The sequence below is a fragment of the Notolepis coatsorum genome, assembly GCF_963971535.1.
Source record: "Notolepis coatsorum genome assembly, chromosome: 13".
In the NCBI taxonomy this organism is placed as follows: Eukaryota; Metazoa; Chordata; class Actinopteri; order Aulopiformes; family Paralepididae; genus Notolepis; species Notolepis coatsorum.
In genome coordinates, this window is record NC_140177.1 from 36,569,423 (window position 1) to 36,591,279 (window position 21,857).

Here is a 21,857-nt window from a genome sequence, read left to right on the forward strand (position 1 = left end):
ATACGTGGTGAGGTTGAGCTTCATGCAGGCGTTGAGGCTTCCATCAGTTAAACGTGAGCGTAGGTTGGTCTTAATGTTCCTCATATGCAAGAATGACTGCCCACATGCATATGTAGAGCCAAACATGGTCAATATACGGCAATACTCACGCTGCATTGTGTGGTATGTCACAGGAAGCTCGTTCCAAGTTTTAAGAATCAGCTGGTCTTCAGGTTGAAGATTTTTTATTTCTGTCCACTTGTGTTCCCTCGCCAGCTCTGCTCGCTATATCTTCAGCTACAGATACTATTAGCTGTATCTTCAAAACTAATTTCTGTTTACTTTTAAATGACACAGTATTATTAAGAAATATCACAAGTATTAAAAGATTTTTTTTTTTTTACTCAAAGATTTCTGGGAGCCATATGCTGTCACCAGAAGAGCCATATATGGCTCGCGAGCCATAGGTTCCCGACCCCTGTTCTAGGGAGATGATGCGAACAGACTCCTGCACTCAGATGTCTCTCTCTACGCTGATGACATCACTCTGAACAGGGCTGGGGGGAAATATCAAGGGGAAGAAATCAATATAAAATGGTTTAATTTGAACGTCCCTAGTTCGTCTCGCAGTTGGGCCAAATTAAATCTTCTGACGCAGTTGGGCCAAATTAAATCTTCTGACGACAATGGCTGGTACGGCTGGTTCCCCTGAACCCAGATACCGTTTGATGTGCCCCAGAGTCAGAGTCCAACCGGTCACACTGTTGTGTAGAATCGACCAGTGGAGAAAACACTTTGGTTTTGTTTCTCAATCCCTGAGATTCAAGGTTTCCGTAAGAGTTTAGGACAGCACTGAGCGAACACGGAGATGAGTCGTTTGATCGACTGACACAACATCACTGAAGGCAGAAGTTCTCCTATATGGGGGGGGGGGGGATGAGTGAGGGAGTGAGGAAGTGAACGAGGCAACATTTAGGCCCAAAAGGAGGAATACAAAGGAGAGAGAGAGAAAGAGAGAGAGAAATAGAGAGAGAGGCAGAACTTAGCCAGCTTCATAATGGATACTAAGAGAACAAGAAACTGAACAGTCGGTTTGAAACACATGTCCTAATAGAAACAGCCGGACAGGGTTTGAAACACACAACAGGGCAACAGGATCAAACATGAGGTCGTAAGTCAACCACCTCCTGTGTTTAGAGCATGTTCTGTGTTGTCGTGGGTTGACTTCCTGACACGTGCGATAGCATTGTTCAGTCTCTCTAAAACGCTTGTCCCAGTGTCAGGACACTTGTTGTAAAACTCCAGAAGACACTAAAGGCTTGAGTCCCAATAACAATAAAAGAAAACAAAAAAACTACATTTTTTTCCTTTTTTTTTTTTTTTTACATTGATCGGTCAAAAAGGCATCTTCCACCGCTTTCTAAATGTCGGTTACGTACGCAGGAAATACAAGCATGCGGCGTCTCGTCTTAGTTTGTCCCCTCTTTAAATAGTGGTTGGGTTCCTCTCTCTCTTTAGTTCCCCCCCGCTGGGGTCTAGCGGAGGGAGTGGAGGGGTCTTTAAGAGGCATCATGACCGTCAAGTGGTTCTGCATAGTCAGGGGTTTCACTCCTTTTTACAAATGAATGCCTTTCTTTTTATTCGTCTTTTCTCAACGTCGAATAACATGCTTCCTTTTAGAAAACACACTTTTGCAAAGAACAAAAAAGTTAAATGACAAAAAAAAACAGAAGATATAATAATAGTTATAATAGCGAACAGAGAGAAATGTACACAGGAGCACCTGAGAAACGTTGTTAAGTTTTTCCTCGTAAAAAAAAAATCGTCACATTTCCCCTCCTGAAAAAACACAACCGCTTCAAGTATCCCGAACAAAACACAAAAACAAAAGAACAGACTTATTATAAATAATTATAACTTTACAATTTTCTGAAGTGACACTTTCATATTTACAATATCATTAAATGCTTAATGCTACTACTTTTTTTTGTTTCATTTCTTTAAGTGATTTCCCTGAGAACTGAGTCTAGCCTCTCTTTTCTCTTTCGTTCACCCCCCCCTCTTTTTATTCTTCTATCCATATTTTCTTCAAATCAAAAACAGGGCCCAGAGTTTGTTCTCCTGCATGAAGGTAGCTCTCTCTCCTGGGATGTACCGGCGAGGGTTTTCCAAAACAGCTTTTCTTAAAAACCCCAATGTGTCGAAAATGACTTTTCCCTCATCTATTAGTTCTACTCGTAATCTTTTTAAATACAGTACAATCCTGTTCCCCGTGCGTCTGCGAGTTCCTTCTGGAGCCACGTGGGCTGTTCTGTAAGAGGAGCATCCATAAACACATGCTGAGGGGGAGGAGGATGAAGAGGAAGAAGATGAGGAGCAGGAGGAGGAGGAGGAAGAGGAGAAGGAGGAAAGAGATGGAAGAGGAGGAGAAGAGAGAGGAGGAAGAAGAGGAGGAGATAGAGGTGGAAGATGGGTAGAAGGAGAAGGAAGAGGAGGATGGAGAGAGAGGAGAAGGAGGAAGGAGCGTTTGTCGAGGAGGTAATGTGTCTGAAGCGTACAGCAGTGACACGTTTAGTCCTAGCGCTAGAAGATTGAAGCTAGCTGTTGTTAAAACCGCGAGCCGCTGTTGAAACACGGAAGGAAGGAGGTGGAGAGAGTAAACCCTACGTCTGAGTGTCATTAAGAAACAGTCTAGTTCAAGCCTCTTCAGTATGCATGAATAATTCAACTGAGAGCTATGTTTTTTTGACAACTATGAATTCAACATTTCATAGTTGTACTGTGCATCTGTAGCATGCATGCGTGGGAGTGTGTGTCCGTGCGCGTGAGCGTGTGTCTGTGCGTGCGAGGGTGTGTCCGTACGTGTGAGCGTGTGTTCTGTACTAAGCGTGCGTGACTACGCGAGGAGTGAAGGATCGTGGGACTTTGTGAGTTCTTAATGGGACCGGCCGCATGTTCTGTCCCGCCCACGGCACCAGAACAGAAACCAGGGCAGAGGCACGGAACGTTCCCTCAGTGTGTGTGTGTACGTTCCCTCAGTGGTTTCATTTATTTCTTGGGGGAACGATGAGTCTCTCAGCTGACAGCGTTTCCTCGGCTCAAAGTAACTAAGTATCCCATAGAACAACATCATCAACAACAAAACATTTGGTTTTTAAATCCTCATGTGCAGATATTCTCTTCTGCTTTTCAATCACAATCTTCAGACCATTTCTACTAGATCCACCATCATGAGGAGGAAAAGAGGAAGACAATGAGGAATAGGAAGAGGAGGAGGAGAGGAAGAGGAGGGGCAGTAGGAGGAGAGGAAGAGAAAGAGGAGGAGCAGTAGGATGAGCAGTAGGAGGAGGAAGAGCAGTATGAGGAAGAGAGGAAGAGCAGTATGAGGAGGAGAGGAAGAGCAGTAGGAGGAGAGGAAGAGGAGGAGCAGTAGGAGGAGGAGAGGAATAGTAGGAGCAGTAGGAGGAGGAGAGGAAGAGGAGGAGCAGTAGGAGGAAGAGAGGAATAGGAGGAGGGTGCATCAAATGCTTCCTATTTATTAATTATCAAGCCCCCCTCATACTTTTTCAGTCCAAAGTAGAGCGACGTGTCGCAAACGCTTCCTGGTTCACGACTGAGAAACAAAACCGACAGACGAGACCAAAGGAAAAGACGACGCGAGAAACGAAACCGTGTGACAAAAGTAAAAGATAAAACAACTTATCGGAATAAAAAAAGAAAAGAAAAATTAAATAGAAACAAAAGAAGTCAAACTAGTTCCCTAGAAGAAGAAGAAGGTCCCTGTGCGGGGTGGGGGTCAAAGGTCCAAAGGTTCAGCCGAAGCGCTCCCTGACCAGCATCATCAGCTTCTTCTTGCCCTTGTAGATCTGCTTCAGGTTGTCTATGAACTGGGCGAACTGGATGTGTCCGTCCTGCGCCAGGAGGAAGGTCTCCCTGGCTTTGCTCAGGAACTCGATGAACTCCCCGTAGTGCCGCGGGCTGATGTGCGTCAGCCGCGAGTGCGTGGTGTTGATGTACGCCGAGACCGTGGCGTCCAGCAGCTGCCTGAGCGGCGCCTTGTCCGTCGACATCAGCTTCCCCGAGTTGCGCCTGCCGGGGATGCCGGCGAGGCCCGGCGCCGTCATGGTGCAGCGCCGCAGGATGTCCGACAGCACCGTGGCGCAGTGCACGCTCTTCACCACCAGGGGGATGATGGCCGCCAGCTCGTTCTTGCCCAGCGAGTGGCTGAGCGCGCACGCCCAGAGCACGTCGTTGATGGCCGGGTGCGTGTCCTGGTTGTACGCCAGGTTCAGGTGCGTCATGGCGAGCGACGCCAGCTTGAAGGCGCGCAGCGGGTACCCGCGGTGCTCCATGTAGCGGGCGATGGTGAACAGCTGCGAGTAGGTCATCCCTGTGGAGGCCGCGTCGATCACAATCTGGTACGCCGTCTCGAAGGCGATGTGGTCCTTCTCGCAGAGCGTGAGGGCGGACAGGGCGCAGTTCTGCGGGTCCTTCATGGCGCACTGGAGGGCGAGGGTGCGCGCGCAGCTGGCAAGCTCCTCCCTCTGGGGGTAGTCCAGGCTGAGGCGCAGGATGGTGGTGTGGGACATGACGGTCGCCGCCACGATGCTGGTGGCCTCGGTGGGCGTGAACAGGGTGTACCAGCTCTGCAGGATGCTCACCAACGCTCGCAGACCTGGGGGGAGAGGAGGAGGAGGAGCGGGAGGAGAGGAAGAGGAGGAGAGAGGAGAAGAGGGTAGAGGGGGGGATAGGGAGAGGAAGAGGAAAAGAGAGAGGAGGTGGTGAGGAGAGGGGAGAGGAGGTGGAGAGGAGAGGAGAGAGGAGGTGGAGAGGATAGGTGATAGGAGGTGGAGAGGAGAGGAGGTGGTGAGGGGAGAGGAGAGAGGAGGTGGAGAGGAGAGAGGTGGTGAGGGGAGAAGAGAGAGGAGGTGGTGAGGAGAGGAGGGAGGAGGTGGAGAAGAGAGAGGGGAAGGAAGGAGAGGAGAGAGAGAAGAATAACATGTTAACACCACATATCAGCAGGTAGAAGAGTCCATTTGAGAGATAATTAAAAGATCATTAAAAGAGTCTTTGCTACGTACCAACTTCTGTAGCGCAGGTCACCAGCCAGCGAACCATCTCCCTCCTCCTCCAGTTGAGAGTGGAAAGAGTCATCCTCATCACCTACACACAGATAAGCTAGCATAAGAAAACTGTATTTCCCAAACAGTGATGTCTGTCTTATCAAACACACTGATGTCTGTCTTATCACACAGTGATGTCCGACTTATCAAACACAGTGATGTCCGACTTATCAAACAGTGATGTCTGTCTTATCAAACACAGTGATGTCTGTCTTATCAAACACAGTGATGTCCGACTTATAGAACGCGGTGATGTCCGACTTATCGAACACGGTGATGTCTGTCTTATCCATATTTTCTTGTTATTATTTGATGGGCTGACAGACTCCTTGCTATACGTAGGTACCAGCCATTTCATGCTAGCTTAGATAACATTCAGCCACTAGATGTCGCACTAGAGCACCAGCACGTCATTATCCAATCAGGCTCATTCCACATGGGGAAATGGGAAGTAGGGAGGGGTTACATTCATTTAGAAAATGTTCAAAAAAAATTCAATGATAAATTCATTCATCAATATTTTTTTGGGGGGGGGGGGAGCAATACTTTTATTCTGCACCTTTCTAAAATGGTAAATGGTGCATTTATATAACAGCTTTTATCCAAAGCACTTTACAATTTGTTCCTCACATTTTACCCATTCACTCAGGTCATTCATTTGGTCATATTGCACAGGCACACCTGTGTTGTGATGTCATTTCCTGCCGTGTCAATTACCTGCCAGGTGTATTTAACCATCACCTTGAATGTATTTCCAGTGCTAGCCATACCACTGAAGAAGGACATTGTCCGAAACATGTCTGCTTTTTATTCAGGCTGCCATTAAAAAAACATTGAACCTGTGAGTGCTGGTCCGGCTACCCTGCTTTGATATACCCATTCACTCACACATTCACACACTGACGGCGGAGGCAACCATGCGAGGTGCCGACCTGCTCATCGGGAGCAGTTAGGGGTTAAGTGTCTTGCTCAAGGACACTTCGAAAAGCTCTGTGGATGTTTTTTAAATGTATTATATATATATATATTTTTTTTTAAATGATTACAATACATACACATTTTATCTATAGCATCTTTAAAATGATCTGTAATGTAGCAGATCCGTTATCCTGTCACCCCTCCCCCTGTCCCCCCCTGCCTACCTGCAGACCCAGCTCCAGCGCCACATTCAGCAGGGTGATGTCGGGGGGGCTGTCAGCGGGCGTGGCGATCTTGAAGGCGTCCTGGGCCAGTTTGAAGATGAGTGAGGAAGAGTGAATGTTCTTCTGGATGGCTTCTAGAACGGTCCGCAACCTCAGCATGTCTCCTGGAGCAGACCACACACACATTATAATAATAATAATAATAATAATAATAATAATAATAATAATGGATTGGATTTATATAGCGCTCTTCATGACACCCCAGTGACCCCAGAGCGCTTACAGAGTCCATTATTCGTTCATACTCCGTTTAAAACCCGAGTCTTTCTTCCTATTAGATGGTCATAAAGCACTTTAGTTTGAGGTTACTAACGAGGTCCGTTTTGATTGATTATGGTATTTTTGGAATTCTTGTATATTTCTTGTAAATAATGAGAGCGATGTATGTAGAACTTCTCCTGAGTGTGTGTTTATGTGCACAACTTTGCATAATGCATGCGTGAGAGGGAGGGAGTGTGTGCGTCTGTCTGTCTGGAGTGTGTGTACTTGTACTTTTGCATGTACATGCATGTGTATGCAGATTGAGTGGTAGTGAGTATGGTGGTGTGTGTGTGTGTGTGTGTGTGTGTGTGTGTGTGTGTGTGTGTGTGTGTGTGTGTGTGTGTGTGTGTGGCTACCTTTAGCTACAGTTAGCATGTGTGTGTGTCTGTGGCTACCTTTAGCTGCAGTTAGCATGGTGGATGTGTGTGTCTGTGGCTACCTTTAGCTGCAGTTAGCATGGTGGATGTGTGGCTACCTTTAGCTGCAGTTAGCATGGTGGATGTGTGTGTGTGGCTACCTTTAGCTGCATTTAGCATGGTGGATGTGTGGCTACCTTTAGATGCATTTAGCATGGTGGATATGTGTGTCTGTGGCTACCTTTAGCTGCAGTTAGCATGGTGGATGTGTGGCTACCTTTAGCTGCAGTTAGCATGGTGGATGTGTGTGTGTGGCTACCTTTAGCTGCAGTTAGCATGGTGGATATGTGTGTGTGTGTGTGGCTACCTTTAGCTGCAGTTAGCATGGTGGATATGTGTGTGTGTGGCTACCTTTAGCTGCAGTTAGCATGGTGGATATGTGTGTGTGTGGCTACCTTTAGCTGCATTTAGCATGGTGGATGTGTGGCTACCTTTAGCTGCAGTTAGCACGGTGGATGTGTGTGTGTGTGGCTACCTTTAGCTGCAGTTAGCATGGTGGATGTGTGGCTACCTTTAGCTGCAGTTAGCACGGTGGATGTATGTGTGTGGCTACCTTTAGCTGCAGTTAGCATGGTGGATGTGTGTGTGTGGCTACCTTTAGCTGCAGTTAGCACGGTGGATGTATGTGTGTGGCTACCTTTAGCTGCAGTTAGCATGGTGGATGTGCGTGTGTGTGGCTACCTTTAGCTGCAGTTAGCACGGTGGATGTATGTGTGTGGCTACCTTTAGCTGCAGTTAGCATGGTGGATGTGTGTGTGTGGCTACCTTTAGCTGCAGTTAGCACGGTGGATGTATGTGTGTGGCTACCTTTAGCTGCAGTTAGCATGGTGGATGTGTGTGTGTGGCTACCTTTAGCTGCAGTTAGCACGGTGGATGCGTGTGTGTGGCTACCTTTAGCTGCAGTTAGCATGGTGGATGTATGTGTGTGGCTACCTTTAGCTGCAGTTAGCATGGTGGATGTGTGTGTGTGTGGCTACCTTTAGCTGCAGTTAGCATGGTGGATGTGCGTGTGTGGCTACCTTTAGCTGCAGTTAGCATGGTGGATGTGTGTGTGTGGCTACCTTTAGCTGCAGTTAGCATGGTGGATGTGTGTGTGTGGCTACCTTTAGCTGCAGTTAGCATGGTGGATGTATGTGTGTGGCTACCTTTAGCTGCAGTTAGCACGGTGGATGTGTGTGTGTGGCTACCTTTAGCTGCAGTTAGCATGGTGGATGTATGTGTGTGGCTACCTTTAGCTGCAGTTAGCATGGTGGATGTGTGTGTGTGGCTACCTTTAGCTGCAGTTAGCATGGTGGATGTATGTGTGTGGCTACCTTTAGCTGCAGTTAGCATGGTGGATGTGTGTGTGTGGCTACCTTTAGCTGCAGTTAGCATGGTGGATGTGTGTGTGTGTGGCTACCTTTAGCTGCAGTTAGCATGGTGGATATGTGTGTGTGTGGCTACCTTTAGCTGCAGTTAGCATGGTGGATGTGTGTGTGTGGCTACCTTTAGCTGCAGTTAGCATGGTGGATATGTGTGTGTGGCTACCTTTAGCTGCAGTTAGCACGGTGGATGTGTGTGTGTGGCTACCTTTAGCTGCAGTTAGCACGGTGGATGTGTGTGTGTGGCTACCTTTAGCTGCAGTTAGCACGGTGGATGTGTGTGTGTGGCTACCTTTAGCTGCAGTTAGCATGGTGGATATGTGTGTGTGGCTACCTTTAGCTGCAGTTAGCATGGTGGATGTGTGTGTGTGGCTACCTTTAGCTGCAGTTAGCATGGTGGATATGTGTGTGTGGCTACCTTTAGCTGCAGTTAGCATGGTGGATGTGTGTGTGGCTACCTTTAGCTGCAGTTAGCACGGTGGATGTGTGTGTGTGGCTACCTTTAGCTGCAGTTAGCACGGTGGATGTGTGTGTGTGGCTACCTTTAGCTGCAGTTAGCATGGTGGATGTGTGTGTGTGGCTACCTTTAGCTGCAGTTAGCATGGTGGATGTGTGTGTGTGGCTACCTTTAGCTGCAGTTAGCACGGTGGATGTGTGTGTGTGTGGCTACCTTTAGCTGCAGTTAGCACGGTGGATGTGTGTGTCTGTGGCTACCTTTAGCTGCAGTTAGCACGGTGGATGTGTGTGTGTGTGGCTACCTTTAGCTGCAGTTAGCATGGTGGATGTGTGTGTCTGTGGCTACCTTTAGCTGCAGTTAGCATGGTGGATGCTAGCTCACACTGCTGAGACTCCAGGTGTCCCAGTGTGAACCAGCGAGGGTATCTACTGGGAACGATGGAGATTCCATGGTGAGGATGACCCACATCCCCTGAGCCTGCAGACGACTCTAACACTGGGAGCCTGAGAGAACACACACACATATATATATAAATATAAATATAATACACATATAAACATAAATATATAAATACACAATACACATACATAATATAAATATACACACATATAAACATACACAACACACATACATATACTGTATATACACATACATATACGTTTAGTTACTCTTTAAAATAATAAGAGATACAGCTTGTAGTATAATAGTATTGGTTGTAAACAGCGGGTAATGTGGTAGCAGTGAGCAGCAGCTGACCTACTTGTAGTATAATAGTATTGGTTGTAAACAGCAGGTAATGTGGTAGCAGTGAGTAGCACCTCACCTCATGGCACGCAGGGCCAGCTTGTACGCCAGGTCGGCGTCGTGGGGCAGCATGGCGGTGAACAGATACTTGGCGAAGGTGTGCATGGGAACACTCTCTCTATGGATGACCTCTCCCAGACCACTGAATGGACCAGCTGGAGAGAGAGAGGCAGAGAGAGAAAGAAAGAGGGACAGAGATAGGAGAGAGAGAGAGAGATGGAGGAGTCGATTAATTAATTTATTTTGTGTTTTTTTCAAATAAAAGTGGCATCGTCAGTGACACTGTGTATCTCATAATTCTTTGCATTTGTGCCCAACACTGTGATGTTGGACTGAGAAGTACAGAGTGTGTTGGTATCTTCTAATCTAGATTCAGAACAGTGGTTCCCAAACTGTGGTGCGCGCACCCCTTGTGGTGCGCGAGCGCCCTCTAGGTGGTGCGTGACATGAAAAGGCTAATGGTGGTAAAAAAAATAAAAAAGATATATTTTACAATAGAATTTCATAAAAATCTTAGTCAAACCTTTAGTATTATGGATATTAAACATGCTGGCAGAGTACATGCATCCATGTTGTCGTGAAAATTTTAATTAAATAAAGAAATTCCCTATCCATAGTCGCCGTGGGAAGAGATACAATAAAAAATAAAATCTGTGCACGGAGACCAGCAAAAAAAATTTCTAACAGAAACCCATTGGGGGGTGCGTCAGCTAGGTTGCGAGGTGACAGGGGGTGCACGGCCAAAAAAGTTTGGGAGCCGCTGTTCTAGAAGACTAGGTGTGTTGGTACCTTCTAGAAGACTATGTGTGTTGGTATCTAGAAGACTATGTGTGTTGGTATCGTCTAGAAGACTAGGTGTGTTGGTACCTTCTAGAAGACTATGTGTGTTGGTATCGTCTAGAAGACTAGGTGTGTTGGTATCTGTAACTGAGGGGTACAATTCCCTGACTGTATTAATAAGTATGGTATCATTAAACCACTACTGTCTTATGTACATTACTACTGGCCATACAGTACACAGGTATATGATATGAACGCCTCCACAATGACACGGTTCCACACAAATCTTGGTTAGAATAATATTTATTAGCAACGGTAGTAGTAAATTACATTACTTGGTCGCGCTTGTAAGGCGAAGAATGTGCGTGAGTAAATCAAGAGCGTAAGTCCATTAGAATAGTACGCAGGAGATAATAAATACCACCTGTATCTTAGGAATTATATCTATGGTACACTAGTGGGGCAGCGGGAGATACTAGTAGGGTCCCTCCGGTTGGAGGCCAGCAGGGGGAGGAAATGTTCGAATGCAAACTCTGGATCAACGGGGAATCAATAAGCTCCAGCTACGGGAGTCGGTACATTACTCCCTTGATCGGCAGACGAAAGCAGCAGCTGTAATCCAAGTATGCGTGCAGCATAGGTGAAAGCCGGCCAGCCTCTCCTGGAGACGGGCTCGAGTGATGTTCCTCACGGGTAAATCCCACACAGTAGTGGGGTGTAGACGATTCTCCTCCGCTCCAACAGCCACAGGACCAAAGCAATAATAATAATAATCCAGCTGGAAAAGGGCTCTGCATTCACCGGTGTAGATTCTCCGGTGCGCGGTACTTCACATTAACTAGGTCGAACTTGACGTTATTCCACTAAGCTCTGACACTTTACTGTCCTATTCGCACGCGGTTATAATTGCTCTATTTAGATGCACGGTTGCTCACTTCACTTGGTCATTGACTCGTGATGAAGGCTTTACGTTTGAGGGTAACACGTTTCTAGGTTAACTTGACTTTAGGCTAAGTGCTTCTGTATCCACCTGCGACGTATTTATACGTTAGGTGAACAAACTAGTACCAGCCTTATTCCTGTCTCGTATTCTTGCGCAGAGCCGGGCATGTCCAGGCAAGCCTTGGCGGTGACTTTGAACTAGACCTTGGGGGTATGGCAGTGGCGCCTAAGGGACCGCTGTCCAATAGGAGAACGAAATATTATGGTCTGTACTAGGTAAAGGGATATTCCGTGTATATGTACAAAGAATACACAAGGGATATCAGACGATATACAAATATTATGCAATATATATCAATTAGTAAATATATATATTCGGTTTAATCTGATCCTTCGTAACAGTATCTTCTAGAAGACTATGTGTGTTGGTATCGTCTAGAAGTCTAGGTGTGTTGGTATCTTCTAGAAGACTGTGTGTTGGTATCGTCTAGAAGACTAGGTGTGTTGGTATCTTCTAGAAGACTAGGGGTGTTGTGGTATCTTCTAGAAGACTAGGTGTGTTGGTATCTTCTAGAAGACTAGGGGTGTTGTGGTATCGACTAGAAGACTAGGTGTGTTGGTATCTTCTAGAAGACTAGGTGTGTTGGTACCTTCTAGAAGACTATGTGTGTTGGTATCGTCTAGAACAGTGGTTCCCAAAGTCGGGGTCGCGACCCAAAGGTGGGCCGCGAGCAGCCACGGGAGGGCCGCGAGATGATTTCAATTTTTTTTTTTTTATGTTTCTAGTTGTATTCTAAAATTCTATTCTATTGTATTCTAAAATGTGACTATATGGTTTTATATTAACTTAATAAATAAACAAAAACGAAAAATCGACTTCTTTCAACCAACATTTCAAACTAAATAACGGATTATGCACATAAAACGCTGAAAACAACCGAAGCAACAATAGTATTTTAATGAGGCTATTATTATTATCATTATTATTTTGCAACAAGTTAGCCCTCTCATACATAGCACATATAAATGAATAACTAACTTGAACTAACTTAATAGGATTGAAGTGATATTTGGCTTAAAAAATCGGCCGCCTGGCAAAAAAAAAAGAAAAAAAAGCCTGACTATGTGCATTGGGCTGCGGCTCTCTGACGCCTTATTTTCTGGGTCCCGGCCTGAAAAGTTTGGGAACCCCTGGTCTAGAAGACTAGGTGTGTTGGTATCTTCTAGAAGAATAGGGGTGTTGTGGTATCTTCTAGAAGACTAGGTGTGTTGGTATCTAGAAGACCAGGTGTGTTGTGGTACCTTCTAGAAGCTGGATGGCCTGCTTTCGAAGCGTCTGGACCAGAACATCATCCAGCTCCATCTCCTGTAGTTTAGCAACAATCTGCTCCTCGTTGCGACACACCTGCACAGAGGTTATGACATCATAATGATAATCAACTTTATTATTACTTTAATACAAGAATTGCAGCCCAAAGTGTTTCACAGCAGTAAAAATAGACGTAAAAATAGACAAAAAAAAGATGGCTGTTCCATAGCTTTGGTGCGTAGTTAGCAAAGGCTGCATCCCCAATTTTCTTTTGGCTGTTGCTGGGAACGTTCAATAAACCAGTAGTAGATGATCTGTGATGTCAGAGTACCTCTTTCAGACTTCGGTAGCAGCTCCAAAGAGGTACTCTGACCTCACAGATTGTGGCGGGGCAGCAGAATGACCATGGGGCGTACCTTGTCCTGAGCGTAGAGGCCCTCAGGCATCAGTCTCTGTTGGCCCATGCCCATTAGTGCCACCTCCAGGGCCAGAGCTAGGTACGACTCCCCGCCCTCCGCACTGCCCCACACCGGGACGTGGTGGTACACAGGAGGCCTGGGGTCTCCTTCTGGTAGAGGGGGAGGGAGAGAGAGAGAGAGGGGGGGGGGGGTGGAGAAAGTAGAGAGGGAATCAAAAAGAAAGAAAGACAGAAGTTAGTTGTTAGGATGTGATGTTCAGCTAGGCTAATGTCACTTTCTAGACACGATCTAGTGTGGAAAGCTAGCGAAGGCTAATGTGTCCCTTTCTAGACACTAGCTAGTGTGGACAGCTAGGCTAATATGTCCCTTTATAGACACTAGCTAGTGTGGACAGCTAGGCTAATATGTCCCTTTATAGACACTAGCTAGTGTGGACAGCTAGGCTAATATGTCCCTTTATAGACACTAGCTAGTGTGAACAGCTAGGCTAATATGTCCCTTTATAGACACTAGCTAGTGTGAACAGCTAGGCTAATATGTCCCTTTATAGACACTAGCTAGTGTGAACAGCTAGGCTAATAATAGTCCCTTTATCGACACTAGCTAGTGTGGACAGCTAGGCTAATATGTCCCTTTATAGACACTAGCTAGTGTGAACAGCTAGGCTAATATGTCCCTTTATAGACACTAGCTAGTGTGAACAGCTAGGCTAATAATAGTCCCTTTATCGACACTAGCTAGTGTGGACAGCTAGGCTAATATGTCCCTTTATAGACACTAGCTAGTGTGAACAGCTAGGCTAATATGTCCCTTTATAGACACTAGCTAGTGTGAACAGCTAGGCTAATATGTCCCTTTATAGACACTAGCTAGTGTGAACAGCTAGGCTAATATGTCCCTTTATAGACACTAGCTAGTGTGGACAGCTAGGCTAATATGTCCCTTTATAGTTTCAAGTTTCAAGTTCAAGTTTCTTTAATAGTTGTCATACAGAAGTACAGAATACTTTTATACAAAATGCTTCTTACTGTTGCGCTCTAGAGACTGTGCAAGACAAGATAAGTATGAATAAAATAACATAGTAAAATTAGAAGTAAAAAAAATGAGGTCACAGTGTTCAGTTTAGACATATGTACAATGTTCGATGCAGAATAGACGTAGTTACCATACAATATACAATACTGTGCAGTGTACTAATATACAATACTATATAGTGCAAGGCAGAAATGGAGAAATGGGACGAGGTGCAATTTAGGTACAATTCACAGTAGGTGTACGAGTTGTAGTGCAAATCCTTTATCAATAAATATAAAGTGTAAGTGTGTTTGTGTGATCTAAAGTGTGGAGAGTGGGTGCTACAGTGTGTTGTTTGTTTGAGTGAGTGTGTGCGTGTGGGTGTGTGTGCTGTGTGCATTTGATGGTTGTTGCATAGTGATTATTGTTCGTTTAGCAGCCTGATGGCCTGGGGATAGAAGCTTCTTCTGAGTCTTTCTGTGCTCGCCTTAAGACTCCGGTATCGCTTGCCTGACCGCAGCAGTTCAAAGAGGCAGTTGTTCGGGTGACTCGAGTCCTTAATAATTCTCTTAGCCTTCCCCTTGCACCGCTTGTTGTAAATAGACACTAGCTAGTGTGAACAGCTAGGCTAATATGTCCCTTTGTAGACACTGTGTCACAGCGTCCTTGTTGTCTAGAAACATAAATTGAATAACAAACCATACCACGCATTCTAATAATCATTCACTAACTTAACAACATACTTTAAGCTTCTGGTCTGTTGTTTATTTCTGTTGTCTTTATTCGGTACTGGTGTTCATTCATTCCATTCACCATCGTGTTTTATTACAGAATAGAATAGAATAGAAATCCTTTATTTATCCCGAGGGAAATTCTGCACAGGGCTTTGTTACTCAATTCTGATTTGGTCAGCGCACGCATTCTGCTGTTTCTGAATGATGACTGTTGTGTTAAAAAAAAAAAAACGATAAATAAAATGAATGAATGAGCGGCTTCTCTCTCTTTCTTTTGTTTGTTCATTCTCTCTCCTTTGCTGTTGGTGTGGGTGCCCAGCTGTTGAGGTGTACGCACGCACACACACACACACCTGTTCTGACTGAAATCCCAGTGATGGTTCACTATACTTAACCCTCACACAGAGTCAGTACTAGTCCCGCCCTGTTGCTGGTCAGTCGCAGTCCCTATTGGCTCATTTGAACAGCCCGAGTGTGATGCAGAATGGTCAACTCTGAGCCCCTCTGCTCTCTCCTCCTCCTTTATCCTCTCTACTCCTCCTCCTTTCTCCTCTCTACTCCTCCTCCTTTCTCCTTTCTCCTTTCTCCTCTCTACTCCTCCTTCCTCCTCTCCTCCCGTTCACATTTCCCCTCAGGCAAAGAGACCTGGGTGACCAGGCCGGATCACACACACACGCACATGCACACACAATCCAATCATGGTCATTAACATTAACAGCAGTGGTACCAGTGGTCAGTATTGTTCAGAGACAATGGTTCTCAGTGGCTTAGTAACAATAGGCTGAGTAGAGGCTATTCTACTACTGACCCCCCCCCCCCCCCCCCCCCCCCCACACACACACACACTTTCTATCACTCGATCTGTGTGTGTGTTTCTAACACACACACACACACGCACACGCACAGTGTCCCTTTCTCCATCACTATTATTCCATCCATCTCTTTGTCTGTCTGTCAGTCACTTTCTCTCTGACACACTCTCTATGACCTGGGAGCTCCGGTCTCATTCATTCTGGGGTAATTTATGGCTGTCAGCAGCACAATGGGACTTGGCTTGTCTATATATTGTGTGGATGAAATATATGGGTTGCTGGTTAGGCATTGTGTTGTGTGCCACTCTATCTATCTATCTATCTATCTATCTATCTATCTATCTATCTATCTATCTATACTATTACAGCTACTACAACTACTACTACTACTACCACTATTACAGTTACTACGACGACAACTACTACTACTACTACTACTACCACCATGACTACTACCACCACTACCACTACTATTACTACTACTAATAATAATAATGAGTCAGTGCTGGTACCTCCAGTATCCATGGTGCTGTCGTCCTCGACACGGCAGGTCTCAGTGAGGGTGGCGAACAGACAGCCAATAGGGTCCAGGGGATGTCCCACCCAGCCCTCCAGGTTGGTGGTGGAGGTCACGCCTCTGTGAAGCAGCTCTGAGAAACAAACAGGCTGATAAATACACTGTAGAGAGAACTGTGTGATGCTTAGAACTGTGGGACACAGTATTCATGGAGATGAAAAAGAGAGAAAAAGAGAGAGGGGGCAGAGAGAGAGAGAGGCAGTGTGTGTGTGACACGTTTGTAACTAACTGTCTCTCGACATCTGATTGCATTATTAGTGTTTATGCCCTTGGCATACTTGTATTTATGTGGACAAATAAATCATTCAAATGTGTGTGTACTGTGCGAGTACACAACATTTGTTATAACCTGCCCAGAGACTACGGATGAAAATTAGATCATTAGCTCACTAGCCAACTCCAGCTCTCTAGCTAACTCCAGTTCACTAGCTAACTCCAGCTCACTAGCTAACTCCAGCTCAAACTCCAGCTCACTAGCTAACTCCAGCTAACTCAAGCTCACTAGCTAACTACAGCTCACTAGCTAACTCCAGCTCACTAGCTAACTCCAGCTAACTCCAGCTAACTCAAGCTCACTAGCTAACTCCAGCTCACTAGCTAACTCCAGCTAACTCCAGCTCACTAGCTAACTCCAGCTCACTAGCTAACTCCAGCTCACTAGCTAACTCCAGCTAACTCCAGCTAACTCCAGCTCACTAGCTAACTCCAGCTCACTAGCTAACTCCAGCTAACTCCAGCTAACTCCAGCTAACTAGCTAACTCCAGCTAACTAGCTAACTCCAGCTCACTAGCTAACTCCAGCTCACTAGCTAACTGTGTGTGTGTGTCTATGGTACCTTTCTTCTGATGCTTGTAGATGTCCATCTGTCTCTGTTGCTGGAGGCGGAGCGTGTTGATGATGGCGACGGCCAATCGCAGCGCTTCCCGGGGGTAACCGTGGGAACGCAAGGCGTCGACCCGGGCGCACGCGGTGGGGACGTGATCTGAGGGAGGAGGGGCAAAGGAGAGGAGGCGGGGTCAGGACCGGGATGTTGACACAATGCATTCGCCTTGTGTTGCTAGGCGACAAGGTCACAACTTCCTACAAGCTTGTGACATGATCTAGACAGATATATATTATTTAGAGTGAAAAACCGTCCTGGTTCCGTTTCTTTACAGATACCTTTGTTATGAGGATAATGAGCTAAACAGCCATGTGCTTATGGATGCATTACTTATTCATTTTGAGAATATCCACATATTAACACTAGCTAGCATCTTTCAACTACAGGATACAGGATAGACACGATGGCAGAAATGGGTGGGGCTTATGAGGTAAATAGAGATAGCATGTACAATTGCTAGGATAAAGGATAATTGCATGCCAATTAAAGACCTCTGAACAGGTCCTGCATTATTATACAATAATGCTGCATACTGTATATTTATTCTTACTGTATATATATCTAGCCACATCTGTATGTACATACCTGCATATAATCCTTTTTACATACTATATCTATATCTGTACATATCTCAGTCTTACCTACTCTTACCAGTTACACTGCTGGCCAGTATGACTTACTACCATAGTGTATTTATACCTGTATCACTGTACATATTAATACCATATGTCTGTACATACATCTGATTAGCGCTATTACTCAGTAGTACTAATGTATATTTTATACCCAGTTTAATCACCTGTACATTGTATATCACTATTGTACTTTACTGCTACATTTGCACTCTGGTTAAAATACATTTGAATCTAATCTAATCAAATGTAATTTTGTGATGATTGTATCAGAAGTCTGTCTAAAGACTCACTATAATAGACTGTCTCTGCTGCTAAATGTTATGCTTTAAATACACACACACACACACACACACACACACACACACACACACACACACACACACACACACACACACAGTCTCTCCCTTTTTCTTTCTCCCTTCAAGTTCAAGTTCCTTTTATTACCACACGGCCAGGCCGGTGGAATTCAAGCACGTGCAGGTGGTAGCTGCGACAATACACCACATAAAAGACACAACGGAACAGTACAGTACAGAATACACCACCTAAAAAAATATATATATACACAACGGAACAGTACAGTACGAAAAAATAGAAACATCAGGTGTAACTAGGGATGCTCGATATTGGCTTTTTTACCGATACCGATATTCCGATATTGTCCAACTCTTAATTTCCGATACCGATATCAACCGATACAGATATATGCAGGGTTTCCCCGTCCAAAAAACTGAATAATTTCAGGTAACTAATAATTTCACTGGATATATATATATAACAAATATTGTTATTGTTTTTCTTTGTTTTTAAACCGATACCGATATTTTCCGATATCACATTTTACTGCCGATATCGGCCGATAATATCGGTCGGCCGATAATATCGGACATCCCTAGGTGTAACGTAACAAAAAACCAGAGAACATAACAAGCATGGGGTGAATATTAGGAGGAGTTGAGCAGCTGTATGGCCTTGGGGAAGAAACTGTGGTTGAACCTCACAGTTCGACTGCCCAGTGACCTGAACCTCCTACCAGAGGGGAGGCGTTGGAATAGGTGGTGAGCTGGGTGCAGGGGGTCACTGATGATTTTGTTTGCACGTGTGATGGTATGGTGTTTGTGTATGGAGTCCAGAGTGGGGAGTTTACAGTTGATGATTTTGGATGCCCTTTTTATGACCCTATCCAGTCAATGTAGTGTGTGTTTGGGTGTGTTGCCGTACCATATAGTGATGGATAAGGACAGAATGTTTTGTATTATGGCTGTGTAAATAAATATATATATATATGTACACACACGGCGGTTCGGTCTCAGCAGAATGGCAGATAGAGGCTTAAGTTGTAGAATCTGACAGATCTGAGCCCAGAAGCTGCTTACTGCAGACACTGCTATCACCGTCAGCTGACCGAGAGCGAGCGAGCTGATAGGCTGGCGATCAGTGGAATTAGAGCAGGCTCAGAGAAACTTAACACGGGCCACCAGAGGAAGCCACCAGGCTGGTCTCACTGATCCAGTCTACTGCACACTTTAATTCATCCGCTTCTCTTCTATTCAGCACCGTTCTATTTTATTTAATATATTTTGTTCTATTATATTCTACTCTATTCTATTAATTTCTATTAGGTCATATTTTATTATATTATATTCAATTACATTTTATTTGATCATGTTTTGTTCTATTCTGTTCTATTGCATTTCATTTCATCATGTTTTGTTCTATTCTACTATGAAAATTTTATTTGCAAAAACCATTTTTAGTAATTTTCACAAATCACGTGTATATGTGTGTGTGTGTATATATATATATATATATATATATATATATATATATATATATATATATATATATATATGTGTTTGTGTATATATATATATATATATATATATGTGTATATATATATATGTGTATATATGTGTGTGTTTGTGTGTGTACATATATACGTATGTGTGTATATATACACACACGTGTGTGTGTTTGTACATGTGTGTGTGTGTTGTGTGTGTGTTTGTATATGTGTGTGTATATGCGTGTGTGTGTGTATATACATGTGTGTCTATGCGTGTGTGTGTCTCACCTAGCCACAGTGGGAGGCCCTGGGGGTTGAACAGGAGGCTCTCTCCTTCTCTCTGGTAGGAGGGAGACATGTAGTAGTCACTGCTGATGATCCTCTGCAGGTGGCTGTCCTGCCAGTGCAACTCACAGGCCTCCATCGCCCTGCTGAACACCGTGCGCCTGGGTCTGGAGAGAGAGTCTGGAGAGAGAGGTGTTCTGTTATCTAGTGGGGAGAGAGAGGTGTTCTGTTATCTAGTGGGGAGAGAGAGGTGTTCTGTTATCTAGTGGGAAGAGAGAGAGAGGTGTTCTGTTATCTAGTGGAGAGAGAGAGGTGTTCTGTTATCTAGTGAGAGAGAGAGGTGTTCTGTTATCTAGTGGGGAGAGAGGTGTTCTGTTATCTAGTGGGGAGAGAGAGGTGTTCTGTTATCTAGTGGGAAGAGAGAGAGAGGTGTTCTGTTATCTAGTGGAGAGAGAGAGGTGTTCTGTTATCTAGTGAGAGAGAGAGGTGTTCTGTTATCTAGTGGGGAGAGAGGTGTTCTGTTATCTAGTGGAGAGAGAGAGGTGTTCTGTTATCTAGTGGGGAGAGAGAGAGGTGTTCTGTTATCTAGTGGGAGAGAGAGGTGTTCTGTTATCTAGTGGAGAGAGAGAGGTGTTCTGTTATCTAGTGGAGAGAGAGGTGTTCTGTTATCTAGTGGAGAGAGAGGTGTTCTGTTATCTAGTGGGAAGAGAGAGGTGTTCTGTTATCTAGTGGAGAGAGAGAGGTGTTCTGTTATCTAGTGGGAAGAGAGAGAGGTGTTCTGTTATCTAGTGGAGAGAGAGAGAGGTGTTCTGTTATCTAGTGGAGCGAGAGAGGTGTTCTGTTATCTAGTGGGGAGAGAGAGAAGTGTTCTGTTATCTAGTGGGAGAGAGAGGTGTTCTGTTATATAGTGGGAGAGAGAGGTTTTCTGTTATCTAGTGGGGAGAGAGAGAGGTGTTCTGTTATCTAGTGGAGAGAGAGGTGTTCTGTTATCTAGTGGGGAGAGAGAGGTGTTCTGTTATCTAGTGGGGAGAGAGAGAGGTGTTCTGTTATCTAGTGGGGAGAGAGGTGTTCTGTTATCTAGTGGGGAGAGAGAGGTGTTCTGTTATCTAGTGGAGAGAGAGGTGTTCTGTTATCTAGTGGGGATAGAGAGAGGTGTTCTGTTATCTAGTGGGGAGAGAGAGGTGTTCTGTTATCTAGTGGGAAGAGAGAGAGGTGTTCTGTTATCTAGTGGAGAGAGAGGTGTTCTGTTATCTAGTGGGGAGAGAGAGAGGTGTTCTGTTATCTAGTGGAGAGAGAGGTGTTCTGTTATCTAGTGGGAAGAGAGAGAGGTGTTCTGTTATCTAGTGGGGAGAGAGAGGTGTTCTGTTATCTAGTGGGAAGAGAGAGAGGTGTTCTGTTATCTAGTGGAGAGAGAGGTGTTCTGTTATCTAGTGGGAAGAGAGAGGTGTTCTGTTATCTAGTGGAGAGAGAGGTGTTCTGTTATCTAGTGGGAAGAGAGAGAGGTGTTCTGTTATCTAGTGGGGAGAGAGAGGTGTTCTGTTATCTAGTGGGAAGAGAGAGAGGTGTTCTGTTATCTAGTGGGGAGAGAGAGGTGTTCTGTTATCTAGTGGGAAGAGAGAGAGGTGTTCTGTTATCTAGTGGGAAGAGAGAGGTGTTCTGTTATCTAGTGGGGAGAGAGAGAGGTGTTCTGTTATCTAGTGGGAGAGAGAGGTGTTCTGTTATCTAGTGGAGAGAGAGAGGTGTTCTGTTATCTAGTGGAGAGAGAGGTGTTCTGTTATCTAGTGGAGAGAGAGGTGTTCTGTTATCTAGTGGGAAGAGAGAGGTGTTCTGTTATCTAGTGGAGAGAGAGAGGTGTTCTGTTATCTAGTGGGAAGAGAGAGAGGTGTTCTGTTATCTAGTGGAGAGAGAGAGAGGTGTTCTGTTATCTAGTGGAGAGAGAGAGGTGTTCTGTTATCTAGTGGGGAGAGAGAGAAGTGTTCTGTTATCTAGTGGGAGAGAGAGGTGTTCTGTTATATAGTGGGAGAGAGAGGTTTTCTGTTATCTAGTGGGGAGAGAGAGAGGTGTTCTGTTATCTAGT

The 21,857-nt window shown here is 45.0% G+C and overlaps 1 protein-coding gene across 1 annotated transcript in view; it reads right to left on the reverse strand.

The window, feature by feature from the left end:
• Positions 1-638: 638 nt before the first annotated feature.
• The window catches only part of zswim5 (zinc finger, SWIM-type containing 5), a 95,764-nt gene continuing 74,545 nt past the window's right edge, over positions 639-21,857 (reverse strand). Inside the window, exons 7-16 of the mRNA XM_084327924.1 lie at positions 19,784-19,960; positions 17,027-17,173; positions 16,126-16,263; positions 13,051-13,202; positions 12,628-12,730; positions 9,623-9,758; positions 9,145-9,302; positions 6,245-6,408; positions 5,061-5,142; positions 639-4,654 (exon numbers count right to left, since the gene is read on the reverse strand). Of these exons, the coding sequence (XP_084184050.1) occupies positions 3,792-4,654; positions 5,061-5,142; positions 6,245-6,408; positions 9,145-9,302; positions 9,623-9,758; positions 12,628-12,730; positions 13,051-13,202; positions 16,126-16,263; positions 17,027-17,173; positions 19,784-19,960 (2,120 nt within the window). The 3' untranslated portion in view covers positions 639-3,791. The remainder of the gene's footprint in view (positions 4,655-5,060; positions 5,143-6,244; positions 6,409-9,144; positions 9,303-9,622; positions 9,759-12,627; positions 12,731-13,050; positions 13,203-16,125; positions 16,264-17,026; positions 17,174-19,783; positions 19,961-21,857) is intronic.